This window comes from Podarcis muralis, chromosome 10, assembly GCF_964188315.1.
Source record: "Podarcis muralis chromosome 10, rPodMur119.hap1.1, whole genome shotgun sequence".
Lineage (NCBI taxonomy): Eukaryota > Metazoa > Chordata > Lepidosauria > Squamata > Lacertidae > Podarcis > Podarcis muralis.
The window spans coordinates 3,171,738-3,197,543 of NC_135664.1; the positions used below are offsets into that span (position 1 = coordinate 3,171,738).

General features: G+C 43.9%; 1 protein-coding gene across 4 annotated transcripts in view; it reads right to left on the reverse strand.

The window, feature by feature from the left end:
- The window catches only part of DMTF1 (cyclin D binding myb like transcription factor 1), a 33,412-nt gene that overhangs the window by 1,226 nt on the left and 6,380 nt on the right, over positions 1-25,806 (reverse strand). For 2 of the 4 annotated variants that reach the window (XM_028745410.2, XM_028745409.2), the window contains exons 2-16: positions 23,377-23,493; positions 21,104-21,226; positions 20,490-20,584; positions 19,845-19,959; positions 19,059-19,135; positions 17,190-17,347; positions 15,702-15,734; positions 14,180-14,289; positions 12,984-13,212; positions 11,927-12,078; positions 7,900-8,115; positions 6,365-6,450; positions 4,980-5,138; positions 3,355-3,741; positions 1,074-1,215 (exon numbers count right to left, since the gene is read on the reverse strand). In XM_028745410.2, coding sequence (XP_028601243.2) covers positions 1,074-1,215; positions 3,355-3,741; positions 4,980-5,138; positions 6,365-6,450; positions 7,900-8,115; positions 11,927-12,078; positions 12,984-13,212; positions 14,180-14,289; positions 15,702-15,734; positions 17,190-17,347; positions 19,059-19,135; positions 19,845-19,959; positions 20,490-20,584; positions 21,104-21,226; positions 23,377-23,485 — 2,191 coding nt within the window. In that variant the 5' untranslated portion in view covers positions 23,486-23,493. Of the gene's footprint in view, positions 1-883; positions 962-1,073; positions 1,216-3,354; positions 3,742-4,979; positions 5,139-6,364; positions 6,451-7,899; positions 8,116-11,926; positions 12,079-12,983; positions 13,213-14,179; positions 14,290-15,701; positions 15,735-17,189; positions 17,348-19,058; positions 19,136-19,844; positions 19,960-20,489; positions 20,585-21,103; positions 21,227-23,376; positions 23,494-25,806 lie in introns of all 4 variants that reach the window. The other 2 variants (XM_077935699.1, XM_028745413.2) reach the window with 2 other exon arrangements.

Here is a 25,806-nt window from a genome sequence, read left to right on the forward strand (position 1 = left end):
ACAAACATTCTAAAAGAGATACAGTGGTACCTTGGTTTAAGAACAGCTAAGTTTATGAAGAATGCTGAAAACCCAGAAGTAGGTGTTTTGGTTTGTGAACTTTGCCCTGGAATAACAACATGTTTCACTTCCTGTTGAGTGTGTTCCATTTGTAAATTGAGTCCCCCGCTGCTATGGGAAAGCACGCCTTGGTTTAAGAATGGACTTCTGGAATGGATTGAGTTCGTAAACTAAGGTACCACTGTACATGCAGGTTCTGCTTACCGAACACACTGTGTTCCCTGGAAATCATTCATTATGTGAACATTTGCATAACAATTTCCATTCTATTCATTCCCATGGGGAGCATTTCTGTGATCTCTCCTGCCTCCCACCCTGGTTTCTGCCCCAAAATGGATGTGGCCGACCAGCAAAGCACAAGTAAAGAAGTAGACAAACTCTGGCTGTTTGGGGATCTGAATCAGTGGCATGTGCAGCGAGGTTTCAGCATAATTCTTTTTGTTGCTTTATTCACATCAATATAGTCTTAGTGGCTCTGGAAAGTCCCCTTGTGACTTTCCAGAAATGTTTTGCTCAAAGCCCGACTGCCATTGCAGGTGTGATCCTACTGCTCTTGGTAAGCTAGTTGAGTCTCACAGGAAGAAGCTTGGGGCTTGGGCTCTCTTTCCTTTCTCCCTCCCTAGGAATGATGGAAAGCTGCTTTAGAACTAAGCACAGTTCCTCAGCTGTATGAGCAGAGGAAAAAGCCACAGTTCCACAACTAGTTAGTAAGGAATCCTAGTCAAACCACGGTTTGATAGCCTCGTTTATTTCAACTAGCAATAGTTAGAAGAAGTTAAAATCGCCCCCATCCAGACATGGGGAAAATGCACTTGGTTCTAACCTGGGAGATTTCAGAATCTCTTGTATGACATGGTCAGAGAGGGCAGCATATAATCCAGAGGGCTGGACAGGCTTGTTCCTATAATGGGAAACTGGTCCAGTTACATTGGGCTTCTCACAAGAATCACTCAGAAACAGCATTGCTGCACACACAGGAAATTTGTACTTTTTTAAAAAAAGGCTGCTGTTACCTGTTAGTGTTGTTAGGGGCAAAACGGATTCGCTGTCTATGTCGTCTGATGTCTGGATAAAGCCATGGGGCGAAGGTACAATGAGGACGGTGTCATCCATGGGAGACGCCTCAACTTCTTCTGTCGTTGGAGAACTAAGATCCTGTGTGAAAACCAGCATTTTTCAACTAGTGTTTACAGAACAGAAACATGCTTTTTTTTTTTAAAAGAAAGTCCACAATAAATAGCAAATAAATGAAGTGCTGTGCAAAATTGCTTGCTTTGAATGAACCATTGTGGGTGGAGGATGGCAATTTTTTAACAGCAAAATGCTTTGTCTCTTAGTTGTGAACTGTGGCAGAGCAATTACTAGATTTATTTGCAAGGATGACTGAGGACTTACTTACAAAGTAGACTGAAGACGACCTCCCAGTGCATCCATCACCTATCTCACCCGGAATAAAAGTGCCAGGGCTTAAGTAACAATGATCTGTAAGAGCTAAACTAAAGCAGATGGAAGCTGAAAGCAAAGGGGTTGGTGGAGAGGGGGGAGAGAGGGGGATTGGGACAGTGGCAGTGGAGGACAGGAGACTAGTTCTCCCCACTCCAATGCCATTTCCCCAGTGAAAAGAGAGCTTTCAAGGGCAGGTTTGTTTAGTTTACTTCTGAGTGTTTTTAACAGCCACAAGCCACCAGGAGAATTGCTGGTTTCTTTTAACCGCCAGGAAGAGTTAGGAAATGGATTCACTGAAGAGCTGCCTTATACGAAGTTGGACCATCGGTCCACGTAAACCACAATTCCAGTTCAACCAGTAATATTCCCCAGGCAGACATCTCACTCCATGTTGCTACTTGATGACATTTTAACCTCAGATGCAGGGGCTGAACAAAGCATATTTTAGAGTTATATCATCCCACTTCTCAAGTTGCTCAGAGGTGCTGACATTTCATTCCCTGCTCCCTACACATATGTACTTGAACCAGGATCATGTGTGTTCATGACCATTCTCACACATGTTCTCATCACTGAACGTTTGGCACTTCTCTCACTTTTGTCTGAAGCAATGAGGAACACCAAAGGGCACACAGGAGCCAAGAATGCACCACCTTAAGGTGATCTCCCCTCCGAGAAATGCATAAGCAACTTGTACAAATTGGCCAAAAGCAATTCTGAATGTTTCTTGCGGCCCTTTCACGCAAACTCCATTTGCAAACTTGGGTGTTTTCCATGGAGTACGCATTCCACGGGAAGCTGCAGTCAGTTCTCAGATAATAATAATAATAATAATAATAATAATAATAATAATTTATTTATACCCTGCCCTCCCCAGCCAAGGCCGGGCTCAGAGTGGCTTACAAGCAATAATAAAAACAAGATGAATGATTACAACTTAAAAAATAAAACACAACATTAAAATAATGGAACATTAAAATATTAAAATGTAGCCTCATTGCAGGAGGAGAAGGAAAAGAAAAAAGAAAGAGGGGGAGGGAATCAAATTGGCTCCAAGCCAAAGGCCAGGCGGAACAACTCTGCCTTACAGGCCCTGCGGAAAGAAATCAGATCCTGCAGGGCCCTGGTCTCATGAGGCAGAGCGTTCCACCAGGCTGGAGCCAGAGTTGAAAAGGCCCTGGCTCTGGTTGAAGCCAATCTAACTTCCTTAGGGCCTGGGACCACTAGGGTGTTGCTATTTATGGACCTTGAGGCTCTCCGTGGGGCATACCGGGAGAGGCAGTCCCGTAGGTACGAGGGTCCTAGGCCGTGAAGGGCTTTAAAGGTCAAAAGCAGCACCTTAAATCTGACCCTGTACTCCACCGGGAGCCAGTGCAGCTGGAAAAGCACTGGGTGAATATGCTCCCATGGCAGAGACCCCGTGAGGAGCCTTGCTGCAGCATTCTGCACCCGCTGGAGTTTCTGGGACAGCTTCAAGGGCAGCCCCGCGTAGAGCGAATTACAGTAGTCAAGCCTGGAGATGACCGTCGCATGGATCACTGTGGCCAGGTCGGGGCGGGAAAGGTAAGGGACCAACTGCTTGATGCGGCGAAGGTGGAAAAATGTCGCCTTGGCTGTTGCTGTAACTTGCGCCTCCATGGAAAGGGAGGCGTCAAGGATTACACCCAAACTCTTAACGGAAGGCAATGGCACTTCCGATGAGCGTACCAGCACAAAGCAGGTTTGTTTAACATGGTTAAAGTATCAAAGATGAATTGCATGAAGTTGCACTTGCTGAGCCTCAAAAACAACTGCTACAGATCCAGCCACGTGCCAAATCCTCATGCTGCTAAGTACTGCTTTCCTTACCTCAGAAACGTAGGTGCCAGCTAAGTCAGACCGACAATCCTCTTCACACTTGATATCAGTGTGCAAAATCTCTCCTCCGTCTCTCGCCATGACCCTGTCAATGAGTTCGCTGCTACTCCTGCCACCAAATTTGGAGGAGTCGTCTTCGCTATATGCAGACTGCTCTTCCACAGCCAGCTTGGGTTGATGGATGTCCTCTGGAAAGGCGTCTGCTTCCAGAGCCGTTGGAGGGTCCACCAGATTAACTGGCTGAATGTCTGAATCAACAGCAAGTTCTGCCTGGGTTACGGAGGGAGAAATCTCTTCTGCTGCAACAGTGCGGATTATGACACTTGGTGCATGGCACTGTACCGTGACATTGTCACCGGTGTTCAGCAAGTGTTCTGGCTGTGAGAAATGGCCACAAAATTGATAAGTGCCACATAATGTTGTGACTGACTTCATTATGCCCCTTCAGCAATGGTGAAAGGGGACCAACTATGCATTTTATTTTAAATTATTCTATACATACATCGTAACATTGCACACAAAATTACCCATTCTTCACAATTTACTAAATCACATAAAAAACTTGACATCTTCTCTATTTTCCTGAAAAGGTATGTTCAAATACTCAACAAATAAGCTTTACATTAAGTTTTTTCTATTAGCCAAGTTGCACTAACAGTGGGAGTTTTACAATGTGCTCCAGCCTTTTGGCTCTGGGCCTTGTAACTCCCTCCCCTCTCCCAATTATAAGCTTTTTAAACCCAAGAAGAACCTTGCTGAATGAGACCAAAGCCCTTTCTAGTCTATTGATCTTGGGCGGCCCCTGTGAGAGCAGGATGTGGGATGAGAGGAGCTACTGGCTGGAACCAGCAGGCGGTTCAAAGGCTTCTATGTTATGCTCTTATAAACCTGCCTTATCACAGACGTTCATATTTGGGGCTTTAAAAACATGAATTTAGTAATGTTCCAATCTTATTATTTCAATGTATATTGATTGGTTTTTCTCACCCCCCTTGATCATTATATTTTATGAAATAGTGAGAAGTAATGCCAGACATCAATAAACAAAATCTGAGAGATGAGCACCTACTACTGTGCATTTATTGTGATCATGAAGGGTGGGGAAGGCACAGCCCTGACTTCCTTGGGAGAGACGGGTCTGTCAGAGGAAAAGCTTCAGAAATAGATGAGAAGGGTTGGGATCAACCAGGCACCTCAGGAGTGGCACGCTGGCATTGGTTTGGGTGGGACACCTGAGAGATACTGAGGGGCCATCGCTGCTCCAAAGGCTGTAGAACTCACCCCAAGGGTCAGTCTGAGGCTCTGTCCATTCAGGCCACAACTCTGATGCTGCTGAATGCAACCTGTGTGCACAATGCCCTTCCCACAGTCCATCAAGCTGAACCCCAAGGTATGATGGGCACCATTTTAAGATTTGACTTCCCATAAATCATTGTCCCTTGTCACAACTAGCACAACTAACACTGCAGAGGATTTTCACCGGAGAAAATACATTCAAGTCAAAACTGTTCTGCACTGGTGTTTCGTTTGATGCAGCACAGCTGCTCCAGCTGACTAGCAGCAACTCCAAGCCCCCCCCCCCTTTATCGCTCCAGTTTCTCCTTCGAGACACCTACGGATAAGGCGTGGACGATGATCTGGTCTGGTGAGGCTGGTGCCGTGGCAGCTGTGAGGGTCACTGTTGGGCTGGTGGTCAGTGTCAAAGGCAAGCCTTGGGTGGAGCTTGTCTGGAGTAAGTACGTGCCTGGAGTCCCCGTGGGCTGCAGATGGAAAGACTCAAGAGAAGAAGGAAGAAGATCAATGGGAGGGTGCTCTGCAACTGACTCATGGAGGACATTGACTCTGAGGAAGTCAGACTCAAAACGTAAACTGTGTTCCTAAATGCAACAGAACTGAAATAACCCTAGAAATGTAGGACAACTGCCCCCCCCCATGTCCTTCCTTTCTCCCCACAAGGAGAATGTCCATATCCTGGAGAACAAGGCAGTGCCTGCGGTCACCCATGTTATCCTCAGAGCCATCCTGTGAGATAGGCTTGGTTCAGGGACTATCCCAGGGGCACCCAGTGACTTCATGGTCAGGGAGGAATTTCAACCTGGTCTCCCGAGTTCCAGTCCAACCCTCTTCAATAGACTACATGCCTCTGAAATGGAAGTGTTTCATCTACTGCACAGAAAGGCAAGTCCCTCCTTGCTTTGAAATGTGCCAGGCTCTCTGGAATTTGACCATTGGCATCTACCAGTTAACCCAGCTAGCTGGGATAAGAGGTATGAAGGATGCCCATTTCCTATTGATTTATCTTGTCAGACAGCTGGGGTTGAGACTCCTGCATAAGATACATTCTCTTAAAGGAGGAGAAGAGGGAGCACCATCATTTTTCTTACACAGGGACAGGTGGACTTCAGGCTTGTATGCAACAACAACAACTAATATCTTAGTGGTCTACTAATACATTTTACATTTCAAAAAGAAAGATGTGCATAATTAGGACCTCTTAATGTTAAGTCATAACATTAAGACATCTTTTGTTTCATGATTCCAAGCACTGAGAACATAAGAAGCACCTTTCTGGACCAGACCAAACTCCAGAGTGATCCAACACTCTCCCATGAGAATCCCAATAGCCCTGCAGAAACCAGGTGCTCCATCAGAGACTGGCCAGTCGTCCAGCCATAGGGATGGCAATCCTACTTTTCAGAGTGCTCCTGATTCTTCCTCTGAAGTTTGACTTGCCTGCCCAAAGTGGCCAGTGGAGGGCTGGCTGGATCCAGTTACCCATCCCTGGTGCATGCAGATAATGTGACACCATAAAGTAAGTTGATTTGCATGATTTTAAAGCTTCCAGTTATATTATGCTGTAATATCCTGCTAACTGAACCTCACACATTTTATAATACTTTATGTAGCCATAAGGACACCATTGAGATGCTCCTTACCTCAAACTTTAGTCTGAAAAACACAAAAGATCAAACCAGGTAGATGTGGAATCTGTAGAACTTACTGGCAGGATCTCAAAGGTCTGCAGTGTCCCACTATTTAGAGTTATCGTCTCAGAGTCAACAGAAGCAGCAGGGGAATCTGCAGAAGCTATGGGAGTAAGAGGGAGAAACATACCCTTTTTATTTATTTATTTATTTATTTATTTATTTATTTATGAATGAATGAATGAATGAATGAATGAATGAATGAATAATATATATATATATATAGAGAGAGAGAGAGAGAGAGCCCTAGGTGTATTTAACTGATAGACAATCACATAATTTAGTATTGAAAGACAAAAGCTACAGTGGACTGCCAGGACAACGAAGCAGTTAGTGGGCATCTTAACAGTTTGTTTGCCATAAATAAGCCTCTCTAAGTGTTGTGATCTTTCAGCTGGGAAACACTAATTTTTTTACTACTAATTACATTGGGAAAACAGTTGATAAATATACATAGGATAACTACACAGAGATTAATTAAAACTTAAAACAAGCATTTTCAACACAAACACCCCCCACCCCTGGCAGGCTCTCATGGTGGGTGTCACCAAATCCATGTGAGCAGCTGTGTGTGAACATCTCATGGCTCACTCTCAGTGTGGGGTCAATCTGAAGTGGCCCAAAGAGGCCCCCAACTCCTGAATGGTTTTGGTCTGCAGCTCAACATGGAGAGGAGGTATCACTACTTACACACGAGTAGCATACTAAGAAATACAGATATAAAATCTCATTGTCATGGAAAAAAGCAGGGGCATGTGTGTCAATACATGAACTGTGTGGAAAAAGGGTGCCTTCCTTGTTTATGATTCTCTTCCTCCACACTGCTCTGAGCAGCTTATGTATGGTTCAGAGACAAGGCCAAATCTGCTTAGTTACAGTAGAGGAAATCACTCCGGCGTCTTCAGGCTATTTTGTGAGCAGCAGCAACAGTCTGCCTTTGTTCAGCCTGCAGGAATGCGGGTGAAGTAGCTGGCCTTCAACCTCAATTTTCTGCATTCTTCCAAAGGTGCTGGCTGCATGCACTGTCCTCTACTGGATGAAATCTTCAGTGCTTAAATAGATTATATCCAATATAATGTGCTTCTTCCCGTATCACTCTTAGAATCCCCTGCAACTTTATCCCAAAGGGTGGGGTACAACCCCCCCACTAGCAACCCCCACGGTCTTAGAAGCTACCAGCGTGGCATAACATAGCCACGAAATCTACTGCCTTCCTTACCAGGAGCAGACAGAGGGCAGCACTAACCACGGCAAACCAAAGGCCATTTCCTTTTCCTCCCTGAACGCAAGAAGCCTGCCCAACTTTTCACATTCTCATGGCTATAGTTATGGTTACCCATATTCACTGCTTGCGCCACGTGAATGGCGATGGCGCATAAACCATGATGTACATACTGTGTTCTGTCTTTGCTGCATGTGCATGTTATGTATGGGGTAGCCTACAGGCCAACTTCTTGCCAGACCAAAGAGAGATCCTCTTCTCTCTGAAAATCAGGAAACCCCTTGATTTGAGGAAGGGAGGAGGAGCAAGTGAGGGATCAGAGGGACTTACAGACATGGGTAATCTGAACTGGAATCTGCAAAGCTGCCATGGGGCTCGGAGAATTGCCTGAATTCTCATCCAAGCGAGCCACTCGAATCTGCACGTGCTGAACCCCAGAACTGGAATGAGCATTTGGCAACCCAGGTACAGGTTTCGTCTCTGAAAGCTGGTGCCCTGCAGCGTTCGTCTGGCTTTCGTGAAGCTGTTTCAGACCTTTTATAAGAACTGAAATGGGGAAACAAAAGGGTCACTCGGAATGTTACTAGACGCAAAAGACAGAGAGAAGTGTTTGGAATAAAGCTGTGTGTATGACAGGAGTTCAAACCTCAGGAGAACTTTATTAAAACTTATTCCCCTCCAAAAAAACCTCTTGAGTAAAGAGCTTCGTGCATCAGGCAAATCAAAATGAAAAAGACCTAGTCTTCCTAATGTCAGAGGCAAGCACACCTATCAGTCTGCCCACATCCTCTTCCTGAACTGTTTGCAAATAAGATGGGGAACCTTGCTTCAGAAGACTCTCGCCGCTGCAAAACTAGACGGGGATCCCATCTTTGGCTTTACTGGGGAAAGGGGAAGGAGGAGGGTCGCTCACTTTTAGGAACGGCCAGGGCTGGGCATGCAAGCCAACTCCATTCTCTTCTTTCTCTTTCTCCTCTTCATGCCCACTCAGTCACTCACCCACAGAGCAGAGAGCCACACCGCCTGAAGCCCAGACGGTACAATGGCAGGTAGGCTAGGAGCCTCAAAGGCACCCCCCACCCCAGAGGCGTCACCCGGGGCAAAAGTCCTGGCTAACCCCCACCAAGCTATGGCACTGGGGAGTGGCAGACCTCTGCAGGGAGGTGGGACCGATTCGGATGGTCCGCCCCCGCCACAATGGATCCAAATGGTTTCCAGAGAGTGGTAGGGGATGCTTTATCCCATGTTGATGGCCTTTCAGCCGATTCCCTGGTGGCACGCTGGAATGTGGAGTTAACCAGGGCTATTGACTGTTTGGCTCCGAAGCGCCCTCTCCGATTGCATGGAGCCCGGACAGCCCCGTGGTTTTCCACGGATCTGAGGGCAATGAAACAATCGTTGAGACGGCTAGAGCACCGGTGGCGGATAACTCATTCCGAATCTGACCAGACACAGGTTAGAGCTCAACGTCGAGCCCACCAAGTGGCGATAGCGACGGCGAAGAAGACATTCTTCGCCGCCTCTATTGCATCTGCAGAAAACAGCAGCAGGAGACTTTTTCAGGTGGTTCACAATTTAGCGGAACCACCTGCGACATCGGGGCCCAGTACAGGCCACATGATCTCCTGCAATGATTTTGCAAAGTTTTTTGCAGATAAAATCGCTCAGATTCGGGAAGAAGTAGACTCCACCGTGGGAGCAGGGCCAGGGTGGGAGAGTGCTAGAGTCCTGTCTAGTCAAGTTGTGTGGGATCAATTCCAATCTGTTACCTCCAAGGATGTGGACAGGCTGCTTGGACGAGTGAAGCCAACCACCTGTCTCCTGGATCCTTGCCCATCCTGGCTTATAAAAGCTAGCCGGGAAGAACTGGGCGATGGGCTTCGTGGGGTGGTGAATGCTTCCCTCTGTGAGGGAGCCTTCCCAGACCCGCTGAAAGAGGCGGTTATTAAACCGCTTCTTAAAAAACCATCTTTAGATGCGGCCACGATGGCCAACTATCGCCCAGTCTCAAATCTTCCATTCTTGGGCAAGGTGATTGAGCGAGCGGTTGCCGAACAACTCCAGGCACGCCTGGAAGAAGTGGACCATTTGGATCCCTTCCAGTCGGGATTCAGGCCTCATCATGGGACTGAAACTGCCTTGGTCGCACTGGTTGATGATCTCCGGCGGGCTAGGGACAAAGGTGAGAGTTGTTTCCTAGTTCTGCTGGATCTCTCAGCAGCCTTTGATACAATCGACCATAACATCCTTCTGGACCGTCTAGAGGGACTGGGAGCTGGGGGCACTGTCATACAGTGGTTCCGCTCCTTCCTCCTGGGCCGTGTTCAGAAAGTGGTGGTGGGGGATGAGTGTTCAGACCCCTGGGCTCTCACTTGTGGGGTGCCTCAGGGTTCTGTCCTCTCCCCCATGCTTTTCAACATTTACATGCAGCCACTGGGAGAGATCATCAGGAGGTTTGGGCTAGGTGTTCATCAGTATGCGGATGATACCCAGCTCTACCTCTCTTTTAAATCAGAACCAGTGAGGGCGGTGAAGGTCCTGTGTGAGTGTCTGGAGGCGGTTGGAGGATGGATGGCAGCTAACAGATTGAGGTTGAATCCTGACAAGACAGAAGTACTGTTTTGGGGGGACAGGAGGCGGGCAGGTGTGGAGGATTCCCTGGTCCTGAATGGGGTAACTGTGCCCCTGAATGACCAGGTGCGCAGCCTGGGAGTCATTTTGGACTCACAGCTGTCCATGGAGGCACAGGTCAAATCTGTATCCAGGGCAGCTGTTTACCAGCTCCATCTGGTACGTAGGCTGAGACCCTATCTGCCTGCGGACTGTCTCGCCAGAGTGGTGCATGCTCTGGTTATCTCCCGCTTGGACTACTGCAATGCGCTCCACGTGGGGCTACCTTTGAAGGTGACCCAGAAACTACAACTAATCCAGAATGTGGCAGCTAGACTGGTGACTGGGAGCGGCCGCCGAGACCATATAACACCGGTCTTGAAAGACCTACATTGGCTCCCAGTACGTTTCGGAGCACAATTCAAAGTGTTGGTGCTGATCTTTAAAGCCCTAAATGGCCTCGGTCCAGTATATCTGAAGGAGCGTCTCCTCCCCCATCGTTCTGCCCGGACACTGAGGTCCAGTTCCAAGGGCCTTCTGGCGGTACCCTCACTGCGAGAGGCCAAGTTACAGGGAACCAGGCAGAGGGCCTTCTTGGTAGTGGCGCCCGCCCTGTGGAACGCCCTCCCATCAGATGTCAAAGCAATAAACAACTACCTGACATTCAGAAGACATCTGAAGGCAGCCCTGTTCAGGGAAGTTTTTAATATGTGACACTTTAGTTTATTTTTCATCTTTGTTGGAAGCCGCCCAGAGTGGCTGGGGAAGCCCAGCCAGATGATAGGCGGGGTACAAATAATAAATTATTATTATTATTATTATTATTATTATTATTATTATTATTATTATTATTATTATTATTTTGACAACCTGAGAGACAAGAGAGTCACCACCCTGCTATGGGTGGGGTCCAACATTTGTCATACTCACAAGTACACCCATTGAAAGTTAGATGTCCCTCAATATCTATTTATGTATTTAAATTTGTTATTTGCCCTATTCTAATTACTTTGTATGTATGCATGAGTGTGTGTTCATGCGCTATTTTTAAGGAAACAAACTTTATGAAAATGTATACATGCAATATTCATTTAAATAAGGAGAAGTTTAACTAACACAAAAACCTCAAAACACTACAATCTCAGTCCTAGATGTCAAGAGCCAGCCTAAAATAAAGATTTCACTTTATGCCTTTGCTTTTTCAAAGTTTTTAGTTGCATTTTGTAACCCATGTCAGGACCACTGAAACTGGAGAAAGGCAATAAAAAAACCAAATGAGTGAACACAGGAATTAATAAAAAAATATTAATACCTTATCTTAGAAAACAAGGATGGCTGGGGAGATAACTGCACAAAACAGCTTTAGGACAACTGCATATCCTATCTGTCTAGTCCTCAACACGCTTCTCCAGTATCTTCTGTTGTTACTGTTTCCTGCATGAAGTCTTCTCCCTCCTCTTTCGGGAAAGCTACATCTATTAGTAGCAGCAATCCTAGAGGAAGAACCTCTACAAAAGCTGAAGGTTTGAATCTCACCTTTGTAATGAACTCTAAGAAAAATGTAGCCTCCAATCTGAAAATTTGGGGAGAATAATGAACTACCTCAAAAGACTGTGGAAAAGATTACAAGATATGGAAATCAGGTGGAGCACTCTTAAGGGCTATGCAAGCGCTGTTATTTCCTACTCTCTTCCACCCTCCCAGCAAACAAACAGCGAGCAGGTAAGGTAACCCTTTAATACTTTACCAGGAAACGAAACCTCTTTGTGGTTTGCGATCTGCCTTTTGATCGTCCACCATTTACTACGAAGCCACTGGGGTGAGCGCACACTGCTCCATCCTTCGGCCAGCAGATCCCAGTTGATATCATTTTCATCAGATACTTCTAGCTCTGCTATTCTGACAGGATTACATGGGAAAGAAGTGTGTGTTAGAGAAGACAGCTTCCAGCGCAGAGGGAATGTTATGTAGCTCCTGCTTTAATCAGATTTAGTAAGACTGCACAGCAACGAGTGATTCCTGGTGGACTGTGGTCAACATCACAGAAGCCTCCTTTTGGGCAGTGTCACTGGAGGCCCAAAGCCTGAAAAGGCTGAGGGAGTGAATGGCTTAAACCCAGACAAGAGCCTCTCCAGCATTCCGCCCTGCAGTGGCAAACTAGGCATCTCGGAAGTCCACAAGCAGAGTCTGAGGGTAATATCTCTCTCTCTCTCTCTCTCTCTCTCTCTCTCTCTCTCTCTCTCTCTCTCACACACACACACACACACACACACACACACACAGAGAGAGAGAGAGAGAGAGAGAGAGAGAGATTTGATCTCCTGCATCTAGTATTCAGGGGCAGGCTACCTCTGAGTCTGAAGGTAGCAGCATATAACCATCATGACTAGTAACTATAGGCAGCCTTAGTGTCCAAAGATTTCTCTTCTCCTATCAAAGCTTACATTGTCAGCTGCGTGCAGTGTAACTGCCCAGTGTGGTGAAGCAGAAAAACCTTGGAGGATTTAAAGCAGAGATTGGGCGACCATCTGTCATGGATGCTCTTGCTGAGATTCCTGCATTGCAGGGGGTTGGACTAGATGACCCTTGGTGCCCCTTCCAAATCTATGATTCTATAATTTCAATCTTTATACTTTCATAGCAAGAAGATTAAAGTATCTGGGAACAAGGAATGCAGCGGCCATTGTTAAAGAGTTGCCTAAGGTATTAAATCAAAGTGACAGAGATGTTGATTTTGTCTTTTTAAATTCCCCCCAGCCCTGCTGCCCCATCCCTGGATGTGCTTTCCAAGAAAATGGCACAACCTCAGGATTAGGTTTATTTCATCTTCTTTAGTCCACTCGGTGCCTCCACTTTGTTTCCAGTTTAGGTAGTTGAGCCATTTGGAACGGCACTGCTTCTCAGACCGCGTCCCGACTCGCTCTGCCACAGCAGCCCAAGACACTCCTTGCGTGACAATGTCCCCAGGCTCTGTGCTGGTTAATTCATGTACCACTTCTGCCAGTCTCTTTTCTTCTTCTTCTGTCCACTTCCCTGAAGGGGGGAAAAAGTAGGGAACAATACATGGCAATGAAAAGCACAGTTTCCCTTAAAAATAAAACATTAGATGTATATATGGCCTATCCTTCAAGCTCAAAGTGGCATGCAGATGACTCTCCCCATTTTATCCTCACAACCATCCTGTGATGTACATTATGCTGAGAAACAGTCACTATCCCAAGGTTACCCAGTGAGCTTTACAGCTCCTTGGGGATCTGAACAAGCGTCTCCCAGACCCTAATCCTGCACTCTAACCACTACACCACACTGGCTTGGGCCCTTTTTTTTCTTATCTATCTCTGTTTGACCCCAGCAATCCCTGTACACCTTCAGGTTCTTAAACTGCTCTGACCTCTCCCATGGCCTATTCGAGAGAAATGTGCTTTTAGAAGCCTGGTAATGGACTGGAGGCTCCCTGTATCACATCTACAATTTAGCCAACCTTCTATATTTGTTGTAGCATTTGCAAACATGCAAAAGGTTCTTTCAACATTTTAAGAATGGGCAGTAAAGGCACAGAAGAAGTTTAGTACAAGAACCAATATATGTGCATTGAAAAGTGTAAAGTCCTAAATTATATGTGCTGTTTGTCTCTGAATTAGGGCCAGAGCCATTACCGCCAAGGGTGTTTCAAACCACAGAGGAAGCTCACGGGATATGGGTGATTCCCACACAAACACTGGTGGACTTGGGGAAGAATATGCACTAGATGCTGCTGCCCAGAGTCCCTGAAACAGGCACATCTTTCCCTTCTTCAGGGAGGAAGGACAGGATATAAATTAAATAAACAATTTCCTCTCCCTGTCCTCCAATAGTTTGAATCAATTATTTAGCTATTTAGTAACGACAGAACAAATTTCTAAAGCCACCCTGAGATGTACAGTATTGAAGATTATGAGATACACTTTCTGCAAGTCAATTGTGCATCCATTGGGAATGCCAATTGTTGTAATACTTGTACCTGTATTGCAGGTGTCCTTCATCAGCCTGCATCGGTCTTTTACTGAAGAAGCACTTCTTCCGAGGGCAGCTCCAATAGTCGCCCAGTCATTGCCGTGCTTTATCCGTAGCCTAAACGGAACAAGTGTATTCAGCATGGTGTGCAAAGCATTTCAATTGTATATATTTATTGGTTTACGTCCTGCCCATCCTCTATAGGAGCCCAGGGGGTGGGGGTGCTAACTATATATAAATATAACCCACTTAAAATAATTAAGAATCAGGGTGTTTCCGGATGGGGGCTTATTCTGGCTAATGGTTTGTTCAGTTTTGGGTTTTTGATGAGCAAGCTGGTAGAACAGCACAAAATAAAAAATAAAATCACATTCTTAAAACAAGCACAAATCTGTAGATCAAATGAATACATCAACATAGCCAGATCACCCCTCAAGGAATGGCTGGGTATTGGGGGCCTATTTAGCAATCCCATTTAAACAACCACCTCTACATCTCAAACTGTCTGTAATGATCAAATAATTGATTACTTCATATTTTATCTTTAACCTGCTTTGGAATTCTGTTCTCTGACAACACATACAGACATCAAACCATTCTAAAACCGATTTCCCTGAAATGCTGCACTCACAGTAGCCTAAGAACGACATAGAATAGTGCTTAAGGACATGTGAATCCCTGCACTCCACAGTGAGTTTACTCTGAAGCCTCACAGGACACCCTGTGAGGTCTAGAACCCAAAGCTTGCATTAAACTCCTTTTTTGGAGAAGGGAAGTTGAACATATTTTCAGCCAACCATCACTGTATTTATTGCATGTGAGCATACAGAATCTTACCCTTAGTTCTGTATTATTGTATTTCACAACTGAGTGCATTGCTGCATTTCATTTTGAAATGACTAGCTGGTCATGTCCTTTGACTACTGCTTTGGAATCTGTAGCATTGAAGGGTTTTCCTCCCATTATATTTTGAATAAAGACCATTGCATATGGTAATGCAGCCAAAGATAATAGGTACCAATTTCAAAGGATGTTAGGGTTCTTATCGGATATCATGGGGCCTCGATTACACAGGAAGGTGTTCACATGTCCTTAAGCACTATTCTATGTCGTTCTTAGGCCACTGCTACTAGCAAGGAATGGGGAAAGAAAGAGACACTGGAGATGTAGTGTGAAATCGCAGAGAGCGCCAAAAGCTGTGCAAGAGATCAATGAAGCACTTGCAGCTTAGTTATTTGCTCCACACAAAAAAGAGAGCCTGCCCTGAAAGCTTAATGCAATTGCAAAAAGGACTTGGGAATGCTCACTTTGAATGCCCAGTCCTGTTATTCCTTGCCTGTGTCTTCCCCTTCCGCAAACTACACTGTGGCTCCTCTTAAAAGAAGCTGGTGCTTGGCAAATGATAACCTAAGGAGCCTGAGTAAATTCATGGGCCTTTGGCTGCCAACTGCACACAACTTTGGGGAAAGAGAACTGAAGGTTCTTCCAAACTGTTCACAAAACACTGATTAATGCAAAATAAAACTTACTCCTTGAGTTTTTCAATTTCATCAGGAGTGTACCTGTGAAATATACAAACAGCACATTTAATTAACAGACACACATAGAATTTCTTTCAATTTCTTGAATTCCCCTCATTAGGACTCAGCACAGCACACAATATGTAACATTATTCACAAAGGCAAATATAATTGCAACTTTCAGCATAAAGTAGAATTTCAAAGTGCAATATGCCATACTGGATTGTTACCAACACTAACCTGATGTTAAGGCACAGAAGAGAAAGCAATTGTTATAGTCTTTGACAAAGTTCTTAAGTTCTGTAGGATTCTCTACCCATAATGAGCATACATACCAAATGGTCATTAATCTTGCCAATGTATTTTTCAAAACTATAGTCACATGTGCCCAGTGTCATGATTAAAGATGAAAATCCATGTATGTGCTTAGATACAGCTTTTGAAGTGAGCAGAAAAATAATGTAACTATTGGTGAAAGGTAAAGGTACCCTTGACCGTTAGGTCCATTTGTGGATGACTCTGGGGTTGTGGTCCTCATCTCACTTTATTGGACGAGGGAGCCGGCGTACAACCTCCAGGTCATGTGGCCAGCATGACGTAAGCCGCTTCTGGCGAACCAGAGCAGCGCACGGAAACGCCGTTTACCTTCCCGCCGGAGGGGTACCTATTTATCTACTTGCAATTTGACGTGCTTTTGAACTGCTAGGTTGGCAGGAGCAGGGACCGAGCAACGGGAGCTCACCCCATCGCAGGGATTCAAACTGCTGACCTTCTGATCAGCAAGCCCTAGGCTCTGTGGTTTAGACCACAGTGCCACCCACTGTGTTGGTATAAACTACCAATTATTCATCTATTGGGGCATATGGTAAAAAGCAGCACTGATAACCCTTATCTTGAGCCAAAAGGCCCAGGAGTTCCACACACGTCCCCACCATGCAGGTTGTACACATGAAGGGGTCCAGGAGCCAGTCTTGGGCACTATGGAGAACCTCGTATCTGATCAAGAATCTGAGTGCAGTTTGTCCAACACACAGTGGATACACATACATATGGGTGTGAAGTCCTACACAGAATCATAGACTTGTAGAGTTGGAAGGTACCCCAATGGTCATCTAGTCCAACCCCCTGCAATGCAGCAATCTCAACACATGGCTCCCCCCCCCCCCCAATTTGAAACCATGACGGACCCGGCTCAGCTTTGCAAATATACTAGCGGTTTTATTGCTGCAGCAATGGCAATGTTGTATGACTCATTCCCATGGCTCTACCACAAGCAGAGTTCAAGTATCATATGAGACTGTCAACTTACTAATGGTGAACATTAAGCAAGTGCTTAATTTGGAGAAATGTACTCCTCCAAGGCTTCATGGCTCAACATTGTTTCCCCCACCTTGATTCTTCTGGCCCTACATAACATGGTGCTAGGACTTAAAAGGGCCCCCAGGCCATTCTTAACCCTTCTCATACCGTTTGGTCAAATGTTAGGAGGTTTCATACTTGCCAACGTGGTTTCGATCATCATACATGCGAAGTACTCGTCTATAAACAGCAAAGAGAGGCCGGTTCAGACCCCATGCAATAGTCCTGTAGAAATCTTTCCTTTCATCCTTTGACATCTCAAAGATGATTTCAGTGGCATCTTTTATTCCACGTGCCTAGTCACATCAAGATTTGGACGACAAATTTAAGTTTCCCAACATCTTACAATAGATCAAGCCTGATACTTTATTAACAAGCTCTGCAAAACTATGTATTGAATGTTGAAAATGTGACCAAATGACTTTATTATTAGCTATTCAAAAATAAATAAATGCCCTGTTTCTATTCAAAATTTGAAAAACAAGTTACAATGCATTTAAATTGAAATCAAATTTGGGAAAACATGAACTTAAAAAAAAAGTGATGCAGGAGATCCCAAGTGAGTGGACTTGTTCTCTTTACGTTTTATAAACAAACGGACAGGAGAAAGGGTCTGTACCTGTGCTTCATGTTGGTTTTTGTTAACTTGCATATATATGGTCGTTTAAGGTTCTAAATGCCCATTTACAAAGATGCTCATATAACTAATATTATTTTTTCAGTACCTGAGCTCAGCAAAGTTAAATATATCAGACCAGTTTGCAAATCATGATAAGCCACAGTTAATGGCTTAACATGAACAAGAAGAACACTTGTCTACATTCATTAACCATGGCTTACTTTAAGGTGCAAAGTGGTGAAAGCCTAAAAAAGAAGTCTGTCTAAACTGGTCGTTAAACAAACTAAGAAAACAGTAAGGGAAGTTGTTTGCAATGACTATCCCTGGATGCAAGGCTTGGGATATTACAATACAGTGGTACCTCAGGTTAAGAACATAATTTGTTCTGGAGGTCCGTTCTTAACCTGAAACTGTTCTTAGCCTGAGGTACCACTTTAGTTAATGGGCCTCCCGCTGCCACACGATTTCTGTTCTCATCCTGAAGCAAAGTTCTTAACCCGAGGTACTATTTCTGGGTTAGTGGAGTCTGTAACCTGAAGCGTATGTAACCTGAAGCGTATGTAACCCAAGGTACCACTGTATCCTATCTTAGGATCCACTGGTTTATTACAACCAATAACCCCTTGAACAAACAGAGGACTCTACAGTCACCCATTTATTTATTTAAGATATTTATATACTGCTTGTCAAATGAACCTCACAAAAGTGGTTTACATAAAAACTTTAAAACAAGCCTAAGTTAAAAATGGTAAAAAAGCAAAGAGCTACAAGGTACCAAAATGTTTTTTGAAAGCTACACCTTCCCATTCCTCAAGGCATGATGGTTCTTGGGTAGACAAAACATCTTATCATGGTGAGATTGCAAATACTGATAAAGTGACACAAAGAAAACTGGCTGCATTTTATAAATTGTGGGAGATTAGAATAGAACAAGATCTCTGTTGGATCTCTGTGACAACACTGCAGAAAGTAATAAGAAAATGAAACAACGGAGGAATTAAAAAAGTTGCTTGGAAGAGAACTAAGGCTGCTTAGAGAGTAGAGACTGCTTGTAATTCTCCCTCCACATGTTCCTTCTTCTCCTATGGCTGACGATGACCAGCAATTTATTGCAATGTTATGCTAAAGCTTTAAAAAGCCTTTTTGAAAAACTTAAATTCTGAGGCAAAGTAGGCCTACTAAAAATATTGTCTATCAAAATAATTGTACATTTCTCCCTAATGTGTACTTTCAAAGGACTGAAATTATTCCAAGGCTGTTTGAGGATGCTGTTACAATATTAACATTAATAGCTTGTATCAAGATCCTGCGCAAGTGAAAGCCCCTTAGCCAATGGCACTTTCCCCATTCGGCTACTGAAACCAGTAGGTTAATTGAATGCATCAAACCTTTAAATAGCGTTCTATGTTGCTCATGAGAATGTCTATTTCTTCTTTCGACCACATTCCCTGCTTCCATTTATGACCTTAGAAAATGGAGAAGACACTATCACGCAAATTGCACATCACTGGAAGTACTCAGCATTAGGAAGAACAGCTAGGTAAGCCAGTGAAGAAATCAGGAAGCAAATTTCTATTACTAGCCAAAGGGAAAAAAAGGCTAAACAGGGCAATAAATTAAACAGCATAACCTTCCCCATCATTCTCCAAGCAGGTGCCATGTGGAACAGCATTACATCTGTAGTCCTGATTCCAACAAACACTTATCAACAGGCTTATCACATACACACAAAAAATCTTCAGAAAAATAAATCCTATATGTAGAGAAAATGGAAGCTTCTAACATCAATGGATTGTGCCTAATACTTGTAAATAAGAAGCCTCCAACGTTGCCGAACAGCAGCAAAGGAGTAAAAAGGCTGAAACCAATGCAACAGAAGGTATAAAATTCCATTTGCTTACGCGAGTCAAATATAAATCAAATTTAGTATGTTATCCCTGAATGATTATAATGAAGCATATGGCCATTCTGTATCAAAGCAATCCTACAAAAATTCTTGTGTATTTGCCGTATATGATAAATGTTTGTGATGCCCAAGAGTACTTGAAATAAATAAAAAAATTATCCAGTAGCACCTCAGAGACCAACTAAGTTTGTTCTGGGTATGCCCACGTCAATTGATGTCACATCAAAACGTAACAGACATAGAGATAAGCAGGAGAATGTGAATTTACCTTTGTTTGTTAATGAATCCTTATCCTCTTTGGTTGTAAACCAGGCCTGACTAACTGCCGACACTTCTTCATTGCCTAGAGAAGAGATTTCATCCAGTTGTTCATTCTGGAGAATCTGGGAAAGGTAAAATAAAAAAGGAGATCTCCAAATTGACATTTGCTCTCATGAAGTCCTTAAGAATCATGAATTAAGGATGATGCAGCCACCTCACAAGCACTTACATTCTGAATTATTTCACACTGAAATCCCCACGGATTATGTTGAATCAAACACGCAACCTTAAGCATTACATTTATTCTGCCTGGGATGGGGAACCCTCGGCCCTCCTGATATTGTTGGACAACCACCCTCATCATCCCCAAGATTTAGGCCACACTGGTTAGAGGAAGAAGATGGAACATGCAGTCTTAGGGTGGGATTCACTTGACGTGTTTCACCCACGGGAACCCTGGGCAAGGACTTCTGCTGGCCCAGCATGGCTTTCCCCGCTCGCCCCCTGAAATCGAAGAGCCCCCAGAACAGTGCATGGGGAAGGAGAGGGGCAACTGTTCCATCCGGCATTTTATAGTTTATCTTATTGCACACCACTTTAGTAGCAGCTGGCTGCTTATAAACCTGCAACTAAATAAATAACGAAGCAGTACCTGGATCTGAGTCACAGTCCCTTCGTTGACCTCATTGTCAGCTACCTCAGTGGTAGCTGTCATAGTCACCTCAAAGCTCTGGTCACTTTCTGAAACTTAAGAATATGCAAAATGTAAAATTAGCACAGCACCTGCATCTCTGTTGCAACCTATGGCATACATTAAGGCTGTAATCCTGTGAGTAAGTCTCACACTGAATATTGTGCAATGTATTTCCGAGTAAGCATGTTTCCGCTTTAAAAATAATCTTATGTAGCAAGATCCTAATATCCCACCAAGACCAGAGGGTCTCATTTTCCCCTCTCCTACATGCAGGGTGAGGTCCGTGCTCCCTAAATGATCTCCCACTGGGGTCATGCCTCCTTGCCAGCTGCTCCTCAAACTACAAGACACTCATTTAATATCCTTGTGCAGCTCACAGACAGAAGTCCAACTACAGACCATTTGTCATCACACATGGGCATCACCCTCTTGCCTTCTTGCCACTTCAATGCCCTATCTGAAACTAAACCCCCCTCACCTGCAGAAGCAAGGCCCATATTCCTACAAGTCCTTTTCTGAACTGGACTCCGGATTGCATTCCTTCAGCCTTCCATTAGCAGTGACCGACTTACTTGGAACGGCAACAACAGAGATGCATGGAGTCGTGTCATCAAGACTCTGGTCATCTTCAGGTGATAAGCAAAGCCTTTTATGTGGAGGTTCGACACTGTCTTCGGACTCTACTTCATCTGCCTCTAAACACACACACAGAAAAAAAATGCTGTGAATGAAACTTAAAAGGAAAGCTTGCTGAGCACTTTCCAACTGCTTAAATGCTTTTTGCAAGTACGGTACCTTCTATATCAGCATTTCCCAACCTGTGGCTTGAAAAATATTCATAGTTTGTTATATATAAAATTGCTTGAGTAACTATGCTTTTAGAATAAATGTTTAAAGCTTCTGAAGCAGGTATCCTGCTGTTAGATGGTATTCTTACATACCTACAAACACAACTGCAAATAACTTTGTAAGTACTATAAATATTTCAATAAATTCCACATTAATAGAGGCATCAAGTATATGTCTGCTTGGATGTCTCAAACAATGCTTCTAAAACAGGCACAAACCTGCAATTAAAATGCATAAAACCAATGGCTGCTAAACACGGAAGACCAAAATTCATGTGACAATAAATGGATGGAACACCACAGCAAATGAATTTGAGCTAGTGGGTCACCATACCCAAAAAAGATGAGAACCGCTGTTCTATATAGCAACGTGACTGAGACTCCGGTGGACAATACTTTAATCAACACTGTACACATCATTAAAATAATTATTTACAACTTTTGAACTCTGAATGAAAAGGGTATACCATTTAGCTGTTCTAAAGAAATAAGAAACAGTTTCTCCTCGCTCCCCCGTGTACTGGTTTGTGGAACTCCAATGGATGTTACACATCACACTATGCACATTAGGTAAGTGAAACAATGAGTTGATATTTAAAAGAAACCCAAATGGAAGCTTTGTTGAAAAGGCCATGCTATACAGTGGTACCTCGGTTTTCGAACAGCTTAGTTCCTGAACAACTTGGAACTCGAATGCTGCAAAAGTCAGTGTTCTGGTTTGTGAACTTTGCTTTGGAAGCTGAATGTGCTCCTGAGCTTCTGTTTTCACTGTTGCGCTGCTAATTTGCGTCCCCCCCCCATTGTAATCAAAGCCTTCCATTTCCTATTGCAGTGTTCTGAGGTGATATTTGGAGCTTATATTTGGTGTTATGGTTTTTGCTATTTTTTGCGTTTTTGTGTGGCTTTTGCGTTTTTGTGACTGTGGCTTGTTCTTTGTTTTATGATTGATTGTGTGACTGCGGAAATGGATAAAAGCCCCCCCCCCCATGCAAACAATGACTATCATCAGTGCGGGAAAGAAATTTATTTTTAAAAATTTGTATCATCTACAATACTGTCTTATTTCTTTTATAGGACAGTACATTGATTATTGCTTTCATTTTATGCATCAATGGTCTCATTAGATAGTAAAATTCGTGTTAAATTGCTGTTATAGGGGTTGTTTTTAAAAGTCTGGAATGGATTCATCCGTTTTGCATTACTTTCTATGGGAAAGCATGGCTTGGTTTTGGAACACTTTGGTTTTGGAACAGACTTCTGGAACGGATTAAGTTTGAGAACCAAGGTACCAATGTATAGTGAAGAGTTTATCAGACTTGTGCAGAAATCTATATACATTTGGGTAATTTCCACAATACTGGTCTACGATACTTTGTTCATGAAACCCTTTGTATGCTAACTTCTAAGCTAAGAAATCCAAGACCGATTCTAGCATAAATCCCCAGTTTGAGGGGGTCATGTGCCAGGCATGTTGGGTCTTGCCATTGCTCTGCACCTTCTGAGAACACAACATACAAAACCCAGAATCAGGGGCGCTTTCTTGGCAGAGGGCAATCTGTCTCTGAAGGAAGGATGGCAGCTCAGTGGAGCACACATGGTCCAAATGCGAATCCCTGACATCTACAGCTTTAAAGGATCAGGTGATGGAGAAGATCTCTGCACAGACTCTGGAGTCACTGCCAGTCAGAGAAGCCAAAACTTGGATAGATGAAGAAACAGTCTGACCTGGTATAAGGCAGCTTCCTAAAGGGAACCAGGGCTGATCTTTGCATCTAGAAGCTGCAAATGCTTCCAGGGAACCCTAAAGATCCTCAGCAGTTTGAAAACCACTGTTCTAGAGCAAAAATCCCACAGGAAAATCTGCTCTACCTCAACTGCAGTACACAAATATCCAAAGGAAATAATATTAAACAGATCCCATCCTACTTTGTTTGTTGGTTAACTATAATTTGAAATAATATGGAGAAAGCATACAGTCAAATAACAGTTGTCTATACCATCCTGAGGGCAGTGAAGAATAAGGTTTCCTTCAGTGTCTTGGGTCAAAGTCACAGAATTCACGGTTTCTACTGTCACTGTGTCAGATTCTTCTTTAACTGTGCTCATACTCAAATCTGAACGAGAACAGATCACAGATTAGTAATGTTTAAATGACCACACCTGTTTTGAGTCTGTAAGCTGTCTATTATCCCAGAATCGACATGATCTCATTCTGGGTACAGAAAACATGCCTGCCAGGTAGAACCACCACATTATAGCCAAGGCCCAGACCTGGCTAAGAGGTGGAGGACAACGAACTCAAAGCACGCATCCAGTAGCCCATCACAGCATTGGGCACATGGAACTCGTAGCTGGAAACACTCGTCATGTCTGGGTATGGCACAGAGATACGCCATGCTTACTCTCAATGCAGACCTAACTATGTCTGTGTAGAAGTATTCCCAGGTAAGTGGGGTTAGGATTGCAGCCCAAACCTCTAAAGGTCTTAACCACACAAAAGAGGAAGGAAAGGAAATGAGGCACAACAGAGAAAGAAACTCAGGACAAAGTACAAAGAGGCACATTTCTGGCCTAAAAAAGGAGCCCCCCCCCCACTGCACAGTCTGGTTAGGTGAAGCCTCTTCTTATTTGCCATGGGCAACCAGGTGAGCAGCAGTGCTTAAACCTTGGAATGCTGAGTAGAACTTTCATGAACCATAAAAAAATATTTCATACAGAATAGAAAGCAGTGTTCTCAAAACTCCTTTTGGAGCCCCACCCCAAGTCACACTTAGTTTTCTCCCAGGAACCAAGAGCTGCTGAAGAGAGGGTACTTCAATATTGCAAATGCATCTGACCACAAGTCTCATTTGGAAGGTGACTGAACACGAGTTAGTGCAACAGGACTGCTTGAGGTTCCCCGATTATATAATTGCAGAACACGAGAGATATGTTGCTGTCCCGGCAGCATACCTCCATTTCCTTGTATCCAGAAATGCAAGAAGGGCCTTTACTCTTGCCAGAAGTTTTGCTCTGCCTTCGCCGGTTCTGGAAGTGGAAAAGTCCCGTATGCTCAGAGACTATGCCTGCCCATGAGGGGAAATAGGAAGCCCTGAACACTTATTTTTTAGATGTCCTTTTTACGATGAGGCACATAGAGATACCATCAGCCCCCATCTAGTGAGGCTTGCTGACCTTCCGGACAAGCCTCAACTCAATTTTCTCCTCTTAGGCAAAGATCAAAAAATGACCCAGATGGTCACCAGATTCTGCGCACAGATTTGTAGGCGTAGAACACCCCCTGGAACAAATAGATCGCTGGGAAAACTGCCGTAGCCGGCCTCCTGGGCGTCCCAGAGGCAATCTGCATGTTAGTTTGGGCCCGCTTTCAATGAAGGATCACCTTACCCCACATTGTGCCCATTCACTGCCTTATCTCTGAAAATGGCACTTGCAGAAGTGGCTCTTATGTTTGCTCCCTACTTGCAAAGGAATCAATATTTCAGCAGGGAAGCACCTAAACACTGGAACTCCCTGCCCATTGCCATTGGGAAGGTAACTTTGCTGAACTGTTTTCAGTGTCTGCTAAAAAAAAAAGTCTAGGCAAGCCTATCCGATATGTAAAGCTGACATGCATTTTAATATTTAATCTTATTTTATGACATATATTTTAGCTGATTCTGTTTGTAACTTTATGTTTTATAAATAAATTTAATGTGTATTTTACATTTTATGTAAACAGCTTAGAGGTTTTTACAATTAAATGATGTGCAAACTGTTGAATATTTTTTTTTAAAAAAAATAGCTTCAGTCTGTAATATTTTATAAATCTGATGAAAAATTATGTTCCCTTGGTGTTGTTTTGAAATGGTATAGTCAAAATTAAGTAAATTTAGCCACAGTGTGATTTAAAATGCTCAACCTTATCTATGTCATGCCCTTGGCCCATGCGAACTCCCCAACTGAATGCACCCCCCCCCGGCCTAATCATGGCCTAGCAGACATTCACTAAATCACCTGTTTCAGCTACTTCCCTGGAAGTGGAAAAGTGAAACAACTGGCAGGTCACACTGAACACGGATCGGACCTAGGGATGTGCAAGTAGCTGCATCATGTCTTCAGTTCATGTCCCGAGACCACACTGACCCACTTCAGTAGAAAACATTAATTAAACTGCTGCAGCATCTATCCTCTGCACCTACAGTGAGGGGGAAAAGTATTTGATCCCCTGCTAAATTTGCCCGTTTGCCCCCTGACGAAGAAATGACCAGTCCATAATTGTAATGCTAGGTTTATTGTAGCTGTGAGAGACAGAATAACAACAGGAAAACCCCCAGAAACCCAGAAGACAAAAGTCAGAGATTGATGTGCATTATAATGAGTGATGTATTTGATCCCTTTGCAAAAGATGACTTAGTAAAAGGTAAAGGTACCCCTGCCCGTACGGT